Raw genomic sequence first — 20,723 nt, forward strand, 5'->3', positions numbered from 1 at the left:
TGGGGAGGTCAACATCAGCTCCTACTCTCCCCTAGTGCACTTCCCAATCTGCCACTCTGCTTCCTGGTACCCCTGCCCCATTTGCTGTTTTGCTTCTTGCTCCCTGCCCCATCTGCTGCTCTGTACCCTGCCTGAACTGCCTTCTGTTCCCCTCCTGATCATAGAAATCAGTCAAAGAAGATGGGCTGGAAGGGACCTCCAGAGGTCATCTCATCCAGCCCTGAGGCAGAATCACCCCTGTCCAAACCATCCCATACAAATCCCTCATCTAAACTCTGACACATCAGACCTAACATCTTCACTTGCCACAAGTAAAGCAGGGGAACCACAGCAGCCAATGTCTGGTTTCTGTAAAATGTTGTTAATATGCACTCAAGAGATCTTGGGAATGCAGCCATGCCTCTGGCTACAGAGAAAGGCAAAAACCCATGCAGCCCTCACCAGTGTGACCATGGGGTAAAATCCCTTCCTGACCCCTAATCTGGCAATCAGTCTGACCCTGAGCAGAGGGAAAGAAGACCCTCTAGCTAGGAACCTGCAGCTTTACTTCCAGCATTGGGACTCCCCATCCCTGGCTGTAGCCAACACCCAGCACCTCTGAGAGAGGCTTGAAGACAAGGAGCAATGGTTTCCAGTTGCAGCAGGGGAAGTTCAAGAAGAATGTGGAGAAGCTTGAGAGAGTCCAGAGAAGAGCCACTCGTATGATTAGAGGTCTGAAGAACAAGCGTTATGAGGAAAGGCTGACAGGTTTCAGCCTATAATAGAGAAGACTTTGGGGGAATTTGGCGGCAGCTTACAAACATATCTGGGTGAGCATCAGGGGCTAGGCGAACCCAGTGCCCCAGGGGAAAGCCACGATCAATGGTCATCAACTCCTAGGTTTCAGACTGGGTACAAGGAAAAACTTCTTTGGGGTTTGTGTAACCGGACTCTGCAATAGTCTCCTGGGGGTTGGTGCAGGCACCTGCCCCGAAGATCTTCAAAAGGAGGCTGGACGCACACCTTGATGGAGTTAGTTAACCCCACCCGTCTTTCCTGCCTGAGGGGAGGCTGGACCCAGTGATCTTCCAAGGTCCCTTCCAGCCCTCAGCTTCTGTGAATCTGTGAAGTTCAGTCTAGATATGAGGAAACACTTTACCACAAGGGCAGTGAAGCCCTGGAACAGACCACCCAGAGAGGTTGTGGCATCCTGGTCCATCCTGGGAGGTTTCTAGGACCTGACTACACAAAGCCTATGATGGGATGTTATAACTGGGGACAGCCCTACTTCGGACAGGCCCCCGCTGGGCTCCATAAGTGAGATCCCTGCCGGCGCGTGCGCGCTGCAGCCTTTCCCTCCTCCCACGGCGCATGCCCTCCACCGCCGCAGACGTGGAAGCCCGGAGTGATGCTGGACTACCGCTTTGTCCCCTAAGCCCCGCCTCCACTGGGCGCATGCGCAATGCACCGAGAGCCGTTTCCTTGGCAGCCGCTGTTGTTTTCGGCGGAACTATCGTGAGCAGCCGGGGGGGGGAGGGGGGAGAGAGACCAAGTGAGGAAAGAGGGAAACTGCGGGAAGCAGCGGCGCTGCCGCCAGAGGAGACGCGCTAGCTTCGGCCAACGTGAGTGGGGTTCCGCCTGCGACGTGAGGCCCCATCCCCAGCAGCCGGGGTGGGGGTGGGGAGGAGGGATCCGAGCGCGGGCCGTGGCGAGGGGGGCTTCGGCGGTACCACCTTGGCCTCACGTTCTCAAGCCCCACCGTTGCCTCCCCCGCCCCCGAGGCTTGTGGTCTGCTCCGAGGGGGCGGGGCGGGGTTCAGCTGCTCCCGGCGGATGACGTCATGCGCGGTTCCCAGGGGGTTCGTTCCCTCCATCCCCAGCGCCCGCCGCGCATGCGCGGGGCACCCACGTGCCAGGGCTCCTCGTGGGAGCTCTATGAAGAGGGTGCCGGGGTTCTTTGAGGGGAAGGGGCTAGTGAGTACTCCTTGTTTTGAGTGAGCTGCCCCTCAGGGCTGAGTGGAATCACCACCTGCTCTGGGTCCACCTGCAGTCCCCGCTACCCTGCTGGGGTCTTGCGGTCTGGCTTTGGAGCATGTCTGGTTGCAGTGTCCCACAGTCAACCTTCACGTTTGCTGAGTGCAGTTCCAGCGGGAGCGGGTGCCCTCTTTAAGTACCTTGTAGCTTGTTCAGCACCCTCCTAGGGCGCCAGAGTGGCAAGGGGCATCTCTTGACAGGGGCTGACTAAAAACTGCATTGTGGTTTAGCACAGTTAAGCTCACGTCCAGTGAGCGCTTTAATAACTCCATGTAGTGTCTTCAATAATTGCAGTCCAGTGATTTGCAGCTGTTGCAAGTGACTGTGTCCAGGTCCGTAGCGCAGTGAGATCCTTTTGAGTTGGTACTAGCTTGGTGTCTTAATACAGTGTTAGGAGGAGGCATTGGGCTGTCTTAAGGTATAACAACATTTTTGAGCGTGAAAGACTTGATTTTTTTCTTCTAAACAGGGCTTATGCAATTTGATCAGTTTGAATTGGGTAACTGCATCCTACCAACTAAATTCTCTCATGACCCAAATTGGATAATGGTTTCTAAGTTTTCTGTTGAATAGAATTTTATAATATGTATGTTTTCACTTCATCACACACTGTATAGTCTGTAAAACACTTGAGATCTTCATAGTAAAAAGTGTAACTTCTTTTACTTTAGAGTAAGAAGTGTACTGTTGCTTCAGTATATATTTATACAAACAACAGTAGCTGACTTGGGGCTGCCATTCTGAAGATTTGATTTGAACATAGGTTGGAAAACTACTTTTTAAAAACAGGATAGATTGGATATTGGGAAAGAAAATGGAAGAGAAACTAGGCAGGAAGATATACAATAAGCTGTTAGACTCTCTGGATGCAGACTACTGTTTTCTTTTTATTACTAGCTGTTAGGAATATAAATATATTCTGAAAGATTCATAGACTGTAAGGCTGAAAGTGACCTCAGAAGATCATCAGGTCTAGACACCTGCACCAAGCAGGAAAGATAACTGGGGAATCAGGTGACCCCTGCAAGGTGACTGTTCAGTCTCCTCTTGAAGATTTCTAGGGTAGGTGATTGCACTGCCTCTGGAGGGAGCTTATTCTGTAGTCTGGACACCCCACCTGAAGAATTTTTTTCCTAATCTTGAGCCTGAATCAATCTTCCAGAAGTTTGTGGCCATTACTCCTGATTTTCCTCTTGGCTGCCCTGGTGAACAGTTGCTCACTGAGTGCTTGATGTACTCCCCTAGTGTAGCGGCAAGCTACTACCAGGTCCCCTTCTTTTCCGCAGGCTGATTGTTGTTGTTGTTTTTTGTTTTTTTTTAAATGTTTCTTTAATAGGAAGCAGTTTTCCAACATTATTAGCACTGGTCAAGGGAAATAATGTTGTCAAGATAAAAAAAAAAAAAAAAAGTTAGAATTAGGTAGACAAGGTTCTTTGTATATCTTTTATTAGACCAACTAAATCATTGAAAACATTGTTCTTCGCAAGCTTTTGGGCACAAACACCCTTCTCCAGGCATAGGGAGAGGGTCTGCTGTTGTTTTGTGTTTTCCTGGATGGAATAGAAGCTAATATGCAAAAATGCAGGTCTGTGAAAGAGCAAAAATACATGGCAGTGAGGATCAGACCAAGAAATCCATGGACCAACATACATAGTCTCATAGAACCAACAATCGCCCTAAATGCATCAAGAAAGCTGTACTATACAGCCAAACCCTTTGATACTAGGGAATCTGGACTGAGGAGGACACCTGCAATCGTTGCCTCACAAGTCTCAGAAAGGGCTTCCACTTAACAAGGATGCTCCTCCAGAGAGAAAATCACATTTTTGAAAGAGCCACCTGGATACCACATGAAGAACTGTTGAAGTTCAAAGAGAAAATCCCTATGAATTGCACACTTTTAGTTATGACATATCAACCCTCCCTGGAACCTATACAGAAAATCCTCAAATAATTGCAACCCCTACTAGAAGAAGATTCAATTCTTAAAGATACCTTCCCAGAACCACCCATCCTAGCCTTTAAACAAGCACCAAACATTGCCAACCTTATTACCAGAAGCAAACTTCCTGTGGCCCCTTTGAGTTTGCACTGAAAGGATCCAGACAATGCCAGGGCAAGAAATGTAAGAGTGGTGGAGATGTGTTGGCAGGCTTTACAATTACTACACCCTGTAATGGGGCCTTCTTGGGGCTGATTTAACCATGGCTTGCCCACCTGTTTCTGGGCTAACTGCCCACATTCTCACCTACCACACCTTGTTAGAATTAGTTAGTTAATGTTGTAATTAAGCAGGAGGCTGACAGTTTCCTGCCCTGATACCAGGGGGCACGATCTGCAGCTCCATTCCTCTCTTACACGGCAGCCCAAGCCTCACAGATGGCATCTAGGTATTATTATAATCACCCCCTGCCCCACACTGGGCCCCAGAATCCTCCTAATTGAACCCTGCCTGGATTCCTCTCCTCAGGTGGTTTCATCCACCTTCATACTAGGCAACATAGCTGCCTGAACTGCTCCCACTTCAGGAGTGGTCCTTCTGGGACCTTTCGCTCATTAGCCCTGGCCCACCTCCAGGCCAATTGAAACCCCAGGCCCTCAGCTCTTGGGCATCCCTTGCAGCAGGCCCCCAGTCTTTCAATCCTTCCAGTCCTGGCCCTAGTATTGACCAGTCAGGGGAAGTTCAGACAGGCCTGAGTCTATGGCCTTTTCTCTCTCTCCAGGGGTCTACCTTCCAAACAAGGGGTAACCCACCCGGTTGTGGGGCCTAGGGGTGGTAACTGGCCTGGCATTTCCTGGGGGGCTCCTGCACCACCAGGCCACCCACTCCTGGCAGGGTGCAGTTTTAGGTTGTACCCAGGACCAGGAGCTTCCTTACCATCCCCTACAGCTCCTCCTTTACCCCTAGATGATGCTAGCAGATCTCCAGCCAGGCAATGTTGTTGCCTAGCCTCCAGCAGCAAAACTGCCAAATTTATATGGGCAGCCCTAGGTTCAAAATGGCTGCCCTCATCAGGCACCTGGTAGCTGCCAGCTCCAGCCCTTTAAAGTGGCAGGCACAAACAGTGCCCTGCCACACACCCCACAACAGGACCCATCACCATTTCTAGATCTTACACCTGCGCCTCCAGAAATGTAATACTGTACATCTCATCTAGTGCACTAAAAGTCCTGCTGGAAAATAGGTAGGAGAAACCAAACAACAACTGCGCAACAGAATGAATGCACACCGGAAATCTTTCAAAGACAAAAATACCCAATTACCTGTGGGTGCACATGTCTCACAAGACAACCACTCTATCTCTCCAGTCTCTCAGTTCTAATCCTCAAAGGAAATTTACAAAATACCTTCCCTATGAACTTCACTTCATAAATCTACCAGATACAAAAATCATGGACTAAATATAGACATTCGATTTATGGCACGTTTTAACCTGCCTGCCATCTGATAACCCCAGGTAACTTCTCTACAATTTACCAGCTACATTCTATTACCAGGTCAACATTTCCCCCTTTCTCCCGCACCTTCCTCTCTTGCATCTATTGTCTCCCATGGCCTCTGATCATCACTGCCAGGCATTTGTATTTTCACAGACATGCATTTTGCATATTGGCTTCTATTCTATCCAGGAGAAAACAAAAAAGTCGACTCCCCCTATGCCTGCAGAAGGGTGTTTGTGCCTGAGAGCTTGCAAAGAAACAATTGTTCCAACTATTTAGTCGGTCAAATAAAAGATACCACATTTACCCAAAGAACCCTGTCTGCCTATGTTCTTAGACCAAGACGGCTACAACCAACACCTCTAAAACACGCAAGAATTAGTCAGCAAATTAATCCCAGGAAAAAATTATAGACTCAATTGTGTTACTCTGGTTACTGACCTTTTAATCCTTCCTATTCTAAAATGAGATTATGCAGGGTGAACATCCTTGTTCTTACTATTGATTAATAAGCTATATTTATACCTCTTCTACAGATGATTGAAGAACATGTGTGCCAAATGTTGCATAAATCTGATCTACTGCCCATAGAAATAACAGTATTAACACAATACGCTTTCATTTCATTGTCTCAAAAAAGATATTCACCAGGAAGATGTGCACACTGGTCAAGCAGAAGGAGCTGTCCATCAGATGGAAAAAGTGGTAGGGAGGAAATCAGCCTAATTGGTAGACAGCACAAGGGAAAAAAATGTCTGTCTATGGCTAATAATAGCTAAATAAATTTGCTGGTCGTTTTGTGGGGTGATTTTGGGGGTGTATTAATAAAGTTATTTCAACCATGTAGGGCATACCTACCTGGAGTAGGTATGCCATATACATATTTTACTTTTCATACAATATATTCGATTGCATCATTTATAAAGCTTTGAGAGTAGCTTGGCAGCTCATCTGCCTTTTAAAGTAGCACATGCTTTCTTTTTCTGTTTAATTTCTACTCTGCAGTATAATAAAGTTAGTGCAAACTTTCTCTTCAGAGTAAGTATAAGAAAAAATAATTATTTTGTGTCACATAGCACTCTTCTTGGAGAGTAAGAAGTATGCATTTCATTGCAGCATGTAAACTGAATTGAATGTCAAGTGTTTCAAACTAACATTTGATTTTTCAATATTGTTAATCCCCAAATTCATAAGATTGACGTGTTATAACTTTGAAATTCTTTTAATTTTCTTCTGTTTTTTTATATTGACTTTCTTTGTATTCTTGAGATCTGTAGGTGAAAAGTGATGTAGAACACTGATGCTCATCTTCTAGACCCTAGGGCCATATCTTCTGGCCTATGGGCCTCCTCTTGGGATCCAAAAATTTGACAGTCAGGCAGTAGTCTCTGGTTTAATTACTTTTGCTCTGGAAGCTATGGCAATTAATGCCACCACTGTCCCCTCACAACTAAATTTCCAAACAGATGGGAACCCCTGGGGGCTGGACAACATGGCCTTGCATGTGGGGATGCTGTGCAGTCACGTCTGGTTTATGGGGTGGAGGCACTTTGCAGTTGAATCTGGCATGCAAGTTTGGGCCAGCATGTAGGGTTGCTGGATCTGGCACATAGGGTCACACCAGCAGGCTGATTCCATACTGGACCTGGCCTGTGGACGGACCTGCCTGTGGGATCTGGCCCAGCGGCCAGCCCCACACCACTTCTCTGGCCTGCTGGGCCTGCAGGTTGAGTATCACTGTTGTAGAAGAACTAGCTTGTGGTGTTGGCATTTAAGGTTCACTTGAGTCATATTTTCAAGCTTTACTACACAACAAGGAGGGACAGAATCTTAAAATAAACTAAAACTAAACAGAAACTAAAAATAAAAGACTAGAATTTTACTGTACAGTAGTGTCCTTAGAGGTGGGCAATAGGTGTACCCCATCTGCCCTTTGAGCAGATTTAGAGAGGGCACCAGAATGGTGGCCCCCATGAAGCCTGTGCTGTGGGGGTTGTGAAGCTGCTGTGTGAGGTTTCTGTGCTGCAACCTCAACAGAAGCAGTACAAAGTCATTCCTAGGTTGGTTGCTGCAGTCAGTGCAGTGACTCAACACACACCTAGCAGCAGCAGCAGAACTCCCCCTGCATGAAACCTTCCACTTTACCTAGGGTGCTGAAATAGCGATGCCTTTGCTTCTGTACCTGCATTTCTCTGGAAGTGTTGTCTTTATGTAAAATATCAAGTGTTTTGAGACTTGAAATAAAATCATTTGAGTTAGCAACCCTGGAAGGTAGTTTTTGGTGTTGCTAATTACACTGAAATGAACATTATTTTCACTTGACAAAAGATGTGATCATGAGAATCCTGATTTGAGGTCAGGAAGTGGGGGGAAGAGAGGCATGTCAGGATGACACAAGTTTATAGTATTAATTCTTTAAGTAACATCATTAATTAGAATATTCTGAATTTTGTTTTATTTAGAATGCTGAACTTTAAAAAAGAAAGGTGTAGCATACTGAAACAGTCTTAGTGCAAGACTGAAAATGCGACCAGGTGAGAACTTTTACATGTTGATTTACAAAATACATTTTCTTCTTAAATTTGGGTGCAAATGAATTATCTGTATCCGTTGATTGTTAATATGAATATGTTAGTTATGGGTAGTGCTTACTGCTGCTTTCAAGTTATCTTTAACTTTATAAACTTTTAATTTAATATTTGTAAAACTTTGTAAAATCCATGGAGGAGTTATATGAAACGGTGAATGTGAGTAGTTCCTAGCTGGGTATAATAGAAAATTGCACACTATTTTTCTGTATGCTACATACCCCCAAATAAGACATGAGCCTTGTTTTTCAAAGGTACAATATAGTTGAGGGGGGAAGTTACAGCTGAGAGAGCTAACTGCATACGGCAGCTTGCTTGCCCTTAGGCAGCCCAGTAGCTGCTTCAGGCAAAAGTATAGTGTTAACCCTTTCACAGACACTACTGAATTAGCAGCATCTTTTGGCTTCTCCATTAAAACTGGACTCCACCTCTGCTGCTTATTGGGTGCATCTGCACATGTGCTTTACTGTGCAGTAAACCATCACTGTCTACATATGCATGACAGTTAGGGCACATTAAATGAATGGAACACACCATTGGATAGCCTGATCAGATACAAGTATTGTCTAATGGTGTATTACATTACTGTGCTTAAACGCACATGTAGACAGTGACACAGGCACAAATTGCCCCTGGTCAGCTGCTTCAGCAGGGAGCCAGACTCCTGTTTGCTGCTGAGTCATGTAGTTCGGCAGTTTTTGAAGCAGCGTGGTGTGGACAACTCATCCACCGCCCAGCGCTATCACCCAGACCCCAGGCTTGATCCCCAGAGCCTATGCCAGCTGGAGCCTACTCCCTGGGCACCATGCCCCACAATACCAGGCAAGTGCTCCCCAGGATCTGGAATCTAGGCCTGACCCCCCTGGGGCCACTGCCAGCTGGAGCCTGCCCCATGAGCACCGTGCCTGATCCAAATGGGCACCTGTAACCCATGCCACTACCCAGAGCCCAGGCCTGACTCCCCAAGACTCCTGCCAGCTGCTGTCATGTTGGGCTCCCCAGACACTGACACACAAGTCTGGGGGCCTGACTGGACCCATGAGGAGGCTGTGGACCTCATCGCCATCTAGGGGGTGTTGAGGTCTAGTGCCAGTTTAGCCAGGCAACAAGGGCCAACATTCACGTTTATTTGGCTATAGCCTGGCAGATGCAGGAGCGCAGAGACCAGCACTCTGGCCACCAGGTGCTGGGTCAAGGCCCTGAGGACTCAGTGGGTCCATGAGTGGGACCACAACAGGTGGTGCATGGTTGCCTTCATCCAGGAGCTGGACTGCATCCTGGCCTCCATGGACCTTGGCAAGACCTGTCACACGTTCTATAGACCACCGGAGCCTGAGCCAGGGCCCGTGGGCCAGGAGGACTCTCCAGAGGAGGGCCCCTTGGGGCTCCTGTGTCAGGTCCGGGTGCATTCCCTGCCCTTGGCTTCACCTGGCCGCTCAGGCAGCTACTTTAGGAATGGGCCACCTCTGAGGAGGAGGACAGGGTGGGGATAGCCCCTGCACACACCAGCTCCAGCTCCTCACGGGAGGGAGCCACTGCTGGAGCAGCCAGGCACCGCACTGTGGCTCCCTGGGACAGAGCCAGCCAGACCTCCTCTCCACAGCCAGGGACAACCTCGGACCACTGGGAGTGGCTGCCACACCCACCTGGTAAGCACTACACGGGGAGGCGGGCCAGGGAGGAGATGGCGCACCACAGCCACTTGTGCCCACACCAGTTCATCCCCCTGTCCTCAGGCTGCACATCTGGAGCTAGTGGTCCTGCATGGGAGATGCAGGGCTCTCTCCTCCCCTTTCTGCCATGCCTGGCTGAGCTGTATCCCCAATCCACTGACCCCTTCCCCCCCCCAAATGAGGCAGAAGGCAGTGCAGAGCTTTGAGCACCCTGCAGGCTCCCAGCTAGGCAGCCAGGGGCCTGTCACAGGCAGAAAAACTTGTTCATGGCAGTGCTGATCTCCTCGGCCGCAGGGGTCAGGCACTTGTAGCGTAGGCAGACATACTCCAGGCAGCTGCACATGTTGCCTGGGGTGCCCTCAAAGCTCAGGGCCCTGTGCTAGGTTTTCAGCTACACCTGGGGAACTATCGTGATCATAGTCAGCAGGGCATAGTGGGTAAGGCAGCCTGTGGAGCGCTCAAACAGCTCATCTCAGCATCCCCAGGTAACTTTGACCAGGGGCATGCTTAGGTGCAGGAGACATGCAGCAGAGGCCCTGGCCTGGGGTGCCTCTGGAAAGGGCTGCTGGGAGGAGGTGGCCACCAGGTCCATGTCTCATCTGGGTGGGAGCCCCTCACCCCTAGAACCTGGGCACTATGACTCTGGAGGCATGGGAGCAAAGTGCCTTGCCTGTAGGAAGGAGAAGCAGGAGTGGGGAGTGGAGAGTTGCTCCAGAGCTACTGTGGCAGCTCTGGCAGTGGCCAGCCATAGCCAGGCTTGGGTTGGTGTGGGGAAGGCAGGTTGCCTGCTGCAAGGAGCCCACCTGCCCCTACTGTGGAAGTGGGAAGAAAGGCTTGCCCAGCAGCTGCCTGTGGAAGTGCCCACCCAGGCAATTTCTGTGGGCACCGTACGTGACTCCCAAACTGGGGGTGGGCGGTGCACAGCTCCTCTGTACGGTGCATGTTACACCTGAAATGTTGCAAACTCTCACAAAGAGCCTCTCTGTCCTTGCTCTGCAGAGCCAGCTGCTGGACACTGGGGGAGACCCACCTGTTACCGGTGGAGATGGGGGCCCTAGGGACACCATCACTGTCTGCTTCACATGCACTGGCTGTGTCAGTGCTGGAGCCAGGACTTGGCAGCTCTCCTCGAGTGGCTGGTGAACATCTTTGAGGAGCTGTTTGCAGACTCTCAGGCTGGGCACTTCAAGGACCAGGAGGTGGATCAGGTGCCTCTTGCCCTTCAGCAGAGGCAGGTCACCCTTGAGGAGAGACATCTCACCCTCCTGGAGAGGCTGGTCAAGGCCACATCGTGGTGCGCTGGGCAGTGGACACCACTGAGTGTGATCAGCGTGTCTTGGATATGGTGCTGGTTCTGGTGGTCTCTATTGTGCAACCTGATGTCCAGGCCCCAGCCCAGACTAGGCCTTGGCAGCCACCTGTGCATCTGCATCAAGCACCCCAGTGGGCATGGGAGGTGGTGCAGTGCCACCTGTAGTGACCAGGGCCCCCTACTTCAGATCCTGGTTCCCTAGTGGCTGGGTCCCGTCTCCCCCCCCCATTATATGCGGCCTTTGAGCTAGAGATGGGCGTGGCAGTGCCAGCTCACCATGCGGGCCCTGGTGGCCTCATCCCCATGGAGGAGGAGGGAGAGCAGGCTGGACAGCACCTATCCTCACCCCTGGGGCAGCCCGTGGCCCACCGGGGTTGCCATGGCATCTGGACCTGAAGTGCTGGTGGCAGAGGCTGAGGTGACTCCCTCCAGGCTCTGTGTTGTAGGTGCCTCCTCCCCACTGCTCCCCTGGACACTGAATAAGACTCTTGTAAATAGTTTCACAGAGAAGAGGGTGCTTTACGGGTGGTGCATGTTGGGATGAAGAGGGGGGTCTCGTTGGGGAGGGAGGGAAGGACAGGGGTCTGGTTGGGTGGGGTTTGTGTTCTGGAAGAAAATAAAGGTTAGTATTTATTGCAAACTGTCCACAGTGTGCATAGTCTTGTTGTTGCCCTGTGGGCCTGGGATTTGTGGGCAGCCACCCTGGTGCCCTACTGCAGGGGTGGTGGTGAAGGTGATCTGTGAGCATGCGGTACCTTCATGCACATGGTACCCTGGCCCTCGCTGCTGGGTGTACAGTTTGCCCAGGGCCTCTGGGTGGTGGTGGTGGCAGAGGGGGTTGGCGCCAGCACTGCTGCAGCAGGGCATGCTCCTGGTGACAGATATCCTTGGTGTGCCGTGCCTCCACCCAGGCCTCCTGAAAGATCTCCCACCAGGGCTTGAAGAAGTTGTGCAGCACTTGGGCTGTGGTGATGACCTGGGGGATGTTGGCCTTGGCAAACTCAAGGCAGGTGAGAGTGCACCAGTGTCCCTTGAGGTGCCCAAAGTTGTACTTGACCAGTGTGCGACTCTGGCTCTGGCACCTGTTGAAGTGCTTCTAGTATAGATCAAGGTGGCTGTTGAAGGGGGCATGAGCCATGGCTGCAGCAGGTATGTGGAGTCCCCTATGAGAGATGGGATGGTCACATCTGCCAGCTGCAAGTTGGGGACTCGTGGTGTGAAGTGGTAGAGCTGAGTTCTGGAAAATCCAAATGTTGTGGGCGCTGCCAGCCCAGCCAGCGCAGATGTTGGAGAAGATCCCTCTGTGATCCACCATGGCTTGCAGCATGGAGTGGAAGCCACACCAGCTATAGTAGAGGTAGTCTCCTTGGGAAGGGCAGATGATGGGGATATATGTCCCATTGAGGGCCCCAATGCAATGGGAGAAGTCAAGTGGCTGGAAGCCTACCACCACCTTTAGGGAGTCGGCAACCCAGACTACAGTGTTGCCAGCACATCCTGGAGGGTGCCACAGACCTTGACAACAACCTACCCTAGTGCTGCCTTGCATACCCCGAACAGGCTGGTGGGTGTGGAGAGCTTCATGAAGGTGGTGGTAACACAAATCTCCACATGGAAGGGTTGGTGCATAGTGGTGGGGTGATGCTCTCGGTGCAGGCCAAGCTGATAGACTAGCTTGCAGAATATGGGTTGGGTCATGCGGAACGAGTCCAGCCACTGTTCATTGTCCCAGGCATGCAGGATGATTTGGTGCCACCAGTTCTGGCTGGAGGGATGAGCCCAGAAGTGGCGGAGCTAGAGCACCATGAACTCATGGACAATGGCCACAGCAGTGTCCATGTGGGCATTATCAGTGACACTGCTGTGTTCTGGGAGGTGGCCCAGGAGCTGGTAGCTGATGGTCTGTAAGCGGCAGGGCACAGGCTGGGTTAAGGGCCTGGCTGCAGGGCCATATGGCAGAGTGGGGCAGATGGGGTCAAGCCCCACAAGGGCCAGACAGTGGTCAGCACAGGTGTGGAGCGTGGCTAGCATGGTGGTGAGCAGAAGGCCATAGTGCTGGTCATCACTGCTGGGGGAAGGGTGAGGAGCGTCCAGGGGGATGGTGAGGAGTGTCCGTGGCATGCACATGTAGATGTACCAACTATTTCAGAGTGAAGTACAGTAATTCTTGCAGTCAGTACAGCATCTCCATGGTTCTTTCCTTCCTTGCTTCTATTCTGAAGAAGAATATCAGTTTCCCTGCTTAAGACATGCATCCTGCATCAAGTTTTGGGCTTCACAATTCAAAAAGTATGTAGAGAAACTTGAGAGAATCCAGAGAAGAGCCACGCGCATGATCAGAGGTCAGGAAAAACAGACCTTATGACGACAGGCTGAGAGCCATGGGGCTCTTTAGCCTGGAAAACCGCAGGCTCAGGGATGATCTGATGGCCACCTGTAAATTTATCAGGGGTGACCACCAGTATCTGGGGGAACATTTGTTCACCAGAGCGCCCCAAGGGATCACGAGGTCAAACGGTTATAAATTACTGCAGGACCGTTTCAGGCTGGACATAAGGAAGAATTTCTTTACTGTCCGAGCCCCCAAGGTCTGGAACAGCCTGCCATCGGAGGTGGTTCAAGCACCTACATTGAACACCTTCAAGAGCAAATTGGATGCTTATCTTGCTGGGATCCTATGACCCCAGCTGACTTCCTGCCCTTTGGGCGGGGGGCTGGACTCAATGATCTTCCAAGGTCCTTTCCAGCCGTAATGTCTATGAAATCTATGAAATCCTAAATTTGGAGGGTTAATTTTGAAGGAAAAGTGAGCGTTCTGTGTTAGTAAATGCAGTATATTATGCAATAATTTTGATTGGTTGACATTATTAGTGGGATTTCTTTCTCTCATTTTGCTAGGTAAATTAAATAAATTGTGTCTTCTGTCCCTAGTACTATAGTGTTTATGTAATGTCATAAAATGATTCATTTTTTAAGTAGACAAATCTTATTCTAACTTTCCTCTGCAGCGGAGAGTGAAGCTAAGGCAAAAACCAAGGTCCGTTTTGAGGAAATCTTCAGGACCCATTCTGGCCTTACAGACAGGAAGAAATTAAAGAAGAAAAAGTTTCACTCGCAAGAGAATATTGCAGTAAGTCTAACAATCTGAAAACAGTGTTTGCTTGCATTGCTGAAAAACATAACCATATTTCTCAGTCAGAAAAGTGTGCTTTAAAGAGTCAGCAAACATTTATGCAAAAAGATGGTGTTTGCTGTGTAGTGGAGGTCTTTTATTTCTAATATATGACTTTGATATTTGCATTGCATAATAATAACCATATTGAATACTAAGTTTAAAACTAAGAGTTTTACTGCTATATGAAGGCTGTTGTCATTTATAGTGTAATTAAAATTAACCTTATATAGTGCCTGCTATGAAACTGATCATTAAAATTCTGTAGATACAATTTTTAGTTAATGTTTCTGGCAGCATTTAAGGGGGGCATTTGTCAAGTTCTTCAAGAAGTTCACATTAACTTCACTGAGCGTTTCACGTGTGATGAGCAGGGATCTAGGTTTTTTGTTTCTCGTGGAAAAATGGAGAAAACCATGGCTTTTTCCCCTTTACTGGAGGAAAACGCAGATTTCTCATTTTACCAGAGAAAGTTGTGGATTTTGCAGTTTTGCAAAGCGCTCTCTGGAGGCTGGCAAGGGGTTGGGAGGGAGAGGGATGAGGGCAGTGAGACGGGGGAGCCATGTGCATGTCTATCCCATGGCCTCCAGGCAGCCTGCAGAACAGCTTTCACAGGAAAGGGGTGGAGGGGTGGGATTGAGGCCCCATAGTAAGGGAGGGAGGGAGTTGGGCAGGGCTGGGGCTGTTGTCCAGCTGGGGTAAGGGCTTGGGGCCTGGGGACACAATGCATGGCTGCAGGGCCCCAGTCAGGAGTGGAAAAGGGTGTTGTGGAGGGGAGTGAAGGAAATGAGCAAGTCCAGGGGGTTGTGGGGGGGAGTGAGGAGCATGAGTAGGGCCAGGGGGTTATCGGGGGGATGGGGAGGGAGTGAGGGGCACGAGCAGAGCCAGGGGAGGGCTGTAGTGGGGTTTATGCTTTATCAAGCATGGATTAATGGCTTCCCTGGGTTTAATCAAGGTAATTAAGCAATGGTTTTGGGTCATCCCCAAGCATAAATTTACTGCAAGCAGAGAAAAGCCCTGCAGTTTTGGAGCATGGGTGGGGAGGGCAGGCAAGTCATGGAGGGGCTGTCTCTACAGGGGGTGGGGTTATGCAAATAATAGAATGAGGGGGGGAGGTGGAGTGATTCTCAAAGGGGGAAATGTAGAGCATGGGTGGAGTTATGCAAATGATGGAATGAGCATGGGGAAAAGAGTGGGAGGGTGGGATTGGATGTGGGGTTATGCAAATAATTAATGGGGCTATGGAAGGGAGGCAGGGTTATGCAAAATGACAAGGTGGGGGCAGGGGGCTCCCTCCACCTTCTCCCTGCCCTCCTGCTTCTGTTACTGGACTGAGCCCATGTTGGGGCTCAGTCTCTGATTTGCTCCTTCTCTCCTGCCTCTCTCCCTTCTCCTGTGCTTCAGGATCCAAGGGCTTCAGCCCTGTTCTGTTCTTGCAGGTTTCTTCCTTCCCACCCTGCCCAGTGGTTTCTTGCTTTTTGCAGAGACCGCCTGAAATTGTGGTTTCTGTGAAAATTGTGAAATTGTGATTTCAGTAGATCCCTAGCAATGAGTTTGCAGAATTGTACCCATATAAAAGTAATAATATTATTAATAATAATTAGCTCTTAGAACAAATAACATGCCTGTTTACAAACATATATTAGTTGTCTTTTTCATGTTGGTATCAAAGGTACACTTTAACACTTACTAAATTTTTCAGTGGTATTGATATGCAAAAAATGTGCAAACAAAATTAATTCACACTAGAAACTCAGGGAAAAAATCTGCATTATGTCTTAATCTTTCATCTGCTTCTGTTTAATTTTATGTATCTGAATAATCCCAATGGAATATGCATACTTTTAATTTTGAGCAGACATGGATGGGGGGAGTGTGCGTGCATGCCTTTAAGAATCTGGAAGTTTGTGTGTTACATGTATATGAAAATATTGTATCTCTCCCAGTTCATCACTAGATGGCATTTTTGTTTCTGGTACATCACTACTTTACTGATCTGATCTGAGTTCACTTTTTATTGTCCTCATTTTACAGAAAAGAATAAAAGCTTAATATGAGCAGTATTGCTCTTCCCAACCGCTGACTCATACTATTTTGCCGCTTAAAATGAATGGCTTAAAAGTGGTACATTTGGCTTTGAGTTTTGCTTTCTGTTTTTTTAAGTTTTTCATTCTGAGTTTTTCTGTTTTTTATTTTCTCCTATCTTCTCACCCATAGCAGGCTTTAGAAGTGTATTTATTTAAACTGTAGATGTTTGAGATTAAGGGGTTGATGCTTTGATATAAAATAAATATAGTCTGTGTAGTATATAGTATGTTTAGTATATAAATGTTTTCTTCTCTACTTACTTGAGAGATCCTGCAGTCTGTTTTTATACTTGCATAAGGATAGATAGATTCTTTTCAGGTCTCTTTGACCTGTGAAATAAGAGTTTTTAAACATGTCCTTTTTAAGTATTATGTGAATACTTTTGACCATATAATTGTACATCAGTGAATGAACTATATGTCTTCTAGAAATATCCTTGTATATCTGATACTTAATCATGCTTTGGATTGAAAATTAGTTTTCTGTTCCATTTGAGAGGTATTTATTTGGGGAAAAAGGCTTTGATGGATATTTATAGTATTTCTAAGTTGCCAGGGAATCCTTATAATCATGGAGAACTGAAAATGCAATTCAGTGCTTACAGTCACTAGCATATACAAAAGGTTAGAATACACATGTAAATATTAAGTATTCAGAATTCACTGAACATAAGATGGATTTAATTTTGTGTATTTTGATAATGCTATAAGTTAAAACTAAAAAAAAGAAAAATACCATAGAACCAAAAATATGAGAATAGCAGATAACACATTCCATTATAAGAATTCATGTTCAGTTGCTTATAATTTTGCTGAACTTTAACCATCCTGACTGATAGTTTCCATGCTGCATGTCAGCCTTAGACTGATTTTTTTTTTTTTTTTTTTTTGGAAGAGCTTTGGCAAAAATGGTTTGTTTGTTTGGAAGAATGAAATGAGAGAGAAAGTCGCAGACCAGTCAATATCTTAAAAGAGATTTTGAAGCATTCAGTTTCTTTATGAAGTCCTTGCATTTTGGTTCCCAGTTCTTATTTCCTTAAACAACTACTACTACTTTTTTGAGTTACAGAGGGTTGTGTCAAAGGCAAAGATTTGACAGTTTTGACTACATCTTTCTTTTGTAGTTGCTGATAGGTTAAATAATTTCATTCAGACTTCACAGGTAAAGACTGCTCTATAAAAATGCAGATAAGGATGTGGGATAATCCACCAGAAAGCAGTTGGTGTTTCTGTATGCGTTATCTTTTTTTCCATTTTGGTTTATTTCTACCCTGCTGCCCTTTTTAGCCACTTAAAATATTATTTTCTTTCCTTTTCTTTATCTGTCTCTCAGAAGTTATCTACACATAATTTGCCACATCCTTTTAGATTATTGATTTTTTTAAAGAAAAGGATGTTATTGGTCTCCCTAAGCAGGAAAATGTTAAGTGCACTTGGTGGGCATTTTCATGATTACATGCTGTATAGTTTAAACTATTTTTAGCCATACATAGCCAAAAATAGAACCACCTACTCAGATTGTGCATGTGTACAGCACTGTTAGACTTGGGGTTATTGCAGAAGTGGTAAACACTATTATACGGAGTTCCAGTTCCTGTTTTCTGTTAATTTACATTCTACTTCTAATATGATGGTTTCATATCTTAGCATGAAGATTTTTAATTATTTTTTTTGGAGTAAAGCATGGGTTTTTTTTCTTCATCCTTTTTTCTTAGATGTTATTTTCCCCCAGCATATCCAGGGTATATATCCAACTTATTTTTCTAGCATGGACAGGACCTTGTCCTTTTGTTCTACCTTTTATATGTTTTTTTCCACCAGTATTTTTTCATTCTCTTCCTCGTCATCTTTTTCTTTTCTTTTTCTTTTTCTTTTTCCCTTCCCCTTTCTACTTTCCCCTTTCCTTTCTTTCAACATCTCCTATGCCTTTTCCACATCTCATCATAATCTTTTTGTAATGTCAGACATGGCTAAAACAGACTATTTCAAGGATACAAAGGAAGCTCTGGCAGCTCTGATAGTTGAGGTGTAACTTGTAGCTTATAATGGAAGCATATGGTTTACAGATAAGAATAGTGTTCTCCTTCTGGCCCAGCCAGATGAGAGGTTAGTTATATTCTCTTTCTTGTTGTTCAGAGATGGTTATCTAAAATTTAGAGATTTCCAAAAGCTGCCTTTGCAGCCATGTGTTTTGCCTATGTTAGTGGCTAGGCTTCTTCTGTTATCACTCAGCTTAACAACGTTAGAGCGTGCCATGTAGTGGTATTGTCTGGATAGGACAAGCACATTTTTAATGCCCAGTTACTATACAGTGGCTTTAAAGAGAGAGAGAGATGTAAGACTAATATAGTTTTAAATAGATAATTTCTCTTTAAAAAGTATTTTAAAAATCTTATTTAGCCTTTCAAGTAACATGTATAACAGGGATTATCATTGTAGGAGTTTGAAAACAGGTATAAAGGGACTTTTAGCCTTTGTGCTTTCCCATATTTTTGAAAGGTGGAGGGTTCCCAGCAATAAGTGAAGGGCGTTTCAAGGTTGTCTTATTTACTGAAAATAAAGTGTCATGTGATGGAAAAGGTGGATTACATCTAAACCCTACCATAGGCTTCCTTTGAGCAAAGTCCTGAGCCCACGTGGACCCCCCAGGGAGCTCTGTTGTCTGTTTGTGTGGATCCTGACCCTTGCAGGGCCAGGTCCCTAGTCAGTTTGCCTTGGTGTCTGTGTTTTTTACTTAGCATTAGCAACAAGAGAGCGAGCGTTTTAAAAGAAGAGGAGGGAAGCATTTTGCAAACCACAAAAATTGGTAGAGGGGCTAAAAGGCAGGTGTATTAACTGAAACTGTTTTTAACTTTTTCATTTTTTAAATCAGCTAGATTTTGTGAAAACTGCTGTTCTTTTCATAAATGGCTTATGAAAAGATTTTTTTCCCCCAAAATCATAAGGGTTATCACTTTAGAGTCATCAGTTCTTTCAATTTTAGCAGCACTGCCTTTTTAAATGTACTTTCAGTGTCCAACTTTGGCACCCAGTGCTCAGAATAAAAAGGAATCCGTAGTGTTCAGGTTGCAGTTTATGTCACATTTGTATTAAAATATCAGATTATGTTCTGCAGATCTTTCAAAGTGTATAACATCGGCATATTCTGAAGCAGTTCCGTTCATCAAGAGAATTCTGAATTTTACTGTGTGGTGGATATACATATTAACCCTCCCCCCCACCCCACCCCCCAAAAAAGAAAAAAAACTACCAACCCTTGAAGTAAAAGTTTAAAGCTGCTTAAATACAAACATTTCAAGTTTCTTCCTTTTTAAGTGAGAGTTATATGTTACTATTCCATCTGTTAATTGATAAGTTTAATGAATTTGATACCTGCTTTCAGTTCTACCTCACATACAACACTACTTTTGTATGTTATTAGTTTATACAGTTATATTTATTATGGTAATATGTGATTTATATTTAAATAATTTTCCATGTTTCTTATTTTTTAGCTTGACACTTTCAGCAATAATCTTGAACTCGTGAAAGACAATGGTAATGATGAGGCAATTATAAACACTTACAGTCCTCAAGACGAGAGTCCCCAATTTCCAAAACACAAACTAAGAGACAGAAGTTCAGTTATAGAAAAAATAAACAAAGTTGTTGTTAGTGGAGAGGAAAACAAGCAACCAAAGTGTAACAAGAAGAAAAAGAAAGCTCTGTTACAAGAACAACTTAATGAGGATGAAAATGTATATGAAACTAAATTGGAGAGTTTTGAAAAAAAGATTAATGATTTTCCAAAGGAAAAAACAAGAAGTAAATCACAGACAGATGCACCTCATCAAGAAGGTGACAAAAAGATAAAAAGTGCCTTGACTGAAGCGAGAGAGATAACTGAATTAGAAGAGGAAGAACAGCTAATTCAAGCCTACCAGCTGCAAGTGGCTGAGGATGAGGTAAATGCAATTAAAAAGAAAATAAGAAAAAAACTTAAAGAACAGATGTCTGAATTCACCTCCAGTGTTCAAAGCCCTGAAGTTGTACTGAATAATGAAGTGGGCAAAAAGAAGAAAAAGAAGAAAGAAGTGCCAGTTGTAAATGAAGCTGAAGCAAGGTACAATGGTAAACTATAATCACTGCATGTATAAATATTAAAACGTTTGATTTTTAACATGGGAAAGAGTTATCAGATAGAGCTGTATGGAATTTTTTAAACTACAAACTAGCCAGCTGATTTTGTGAGGCAAAAGATTTCCACCACATGGTATCTGAAAATACTGCCGAGATTAGTATTTATTTGTAAGAAGAGAAGGAATTTTTTTAAGTATACATACTTCAAACATTTGTTCTACAGTTACTGTTACCATGCTTAAAGAAGGGTAAAATGAAATGTCTTTGGTTGACATTTTGGACAGCTCATAAACTGAAGAAATAGAGGTGGTTCCAAAAT

General features: G+C 45.9%; 1 protein-coding gene across 2 annotated transcripts in view; it reads left to right on the top strand.

The window, feature by feature from the left end:
- Positions 1-1,460: 1,460 nt before the first annotated feature.
- The window catches only part of AHI1 (Abelson helper integration site 1), a 286,626-nt gene continuing 267,363 nt past the window's right edge, over positions 1,461-20,723 (top strand). The window contains exons 1-4 of one of the 2 annotated variants that reach the window (XM_019527220.1): positions 1,461-1,601; positions 7,916-7,987; positions 14,035-14,156; positions 19,780-20,387. In XM_019527220.1, the coding sequence (XP_019382765.1) occupies positions 7,978-7,987; positions 14,035-14,156; positions 19,780-20,387 (740 nt within the window). In that variant the 5' untranslated portion in view covers positions 1,461-1,601; positions 7,916-7,977. The remainder of the gene's footprint in view (positions 1,602-7,915; positions 7,988-14,034; positions 14,157-19,779; positions 20,388-20,723) is intronic. The other variant, XM_019527221.1, reaches the window with a different exon arrangement.

The sequence above is a fragment of the Gavialis gangeticus genome, unplaced genomic scaffold, assembly GCF_001723915.1.
Source record: "Gavialis gangeticus isolate Ggan-Ray unplaced genomic scaffold, GavGan_comp1, whole genome shotgun sequence".
Classification (NCBI taxonomy): Eukaryota; Metazoa; Chordata; order Crocodylia; family Gavialidae; genus Gavialis; species Gavialis gangeticus.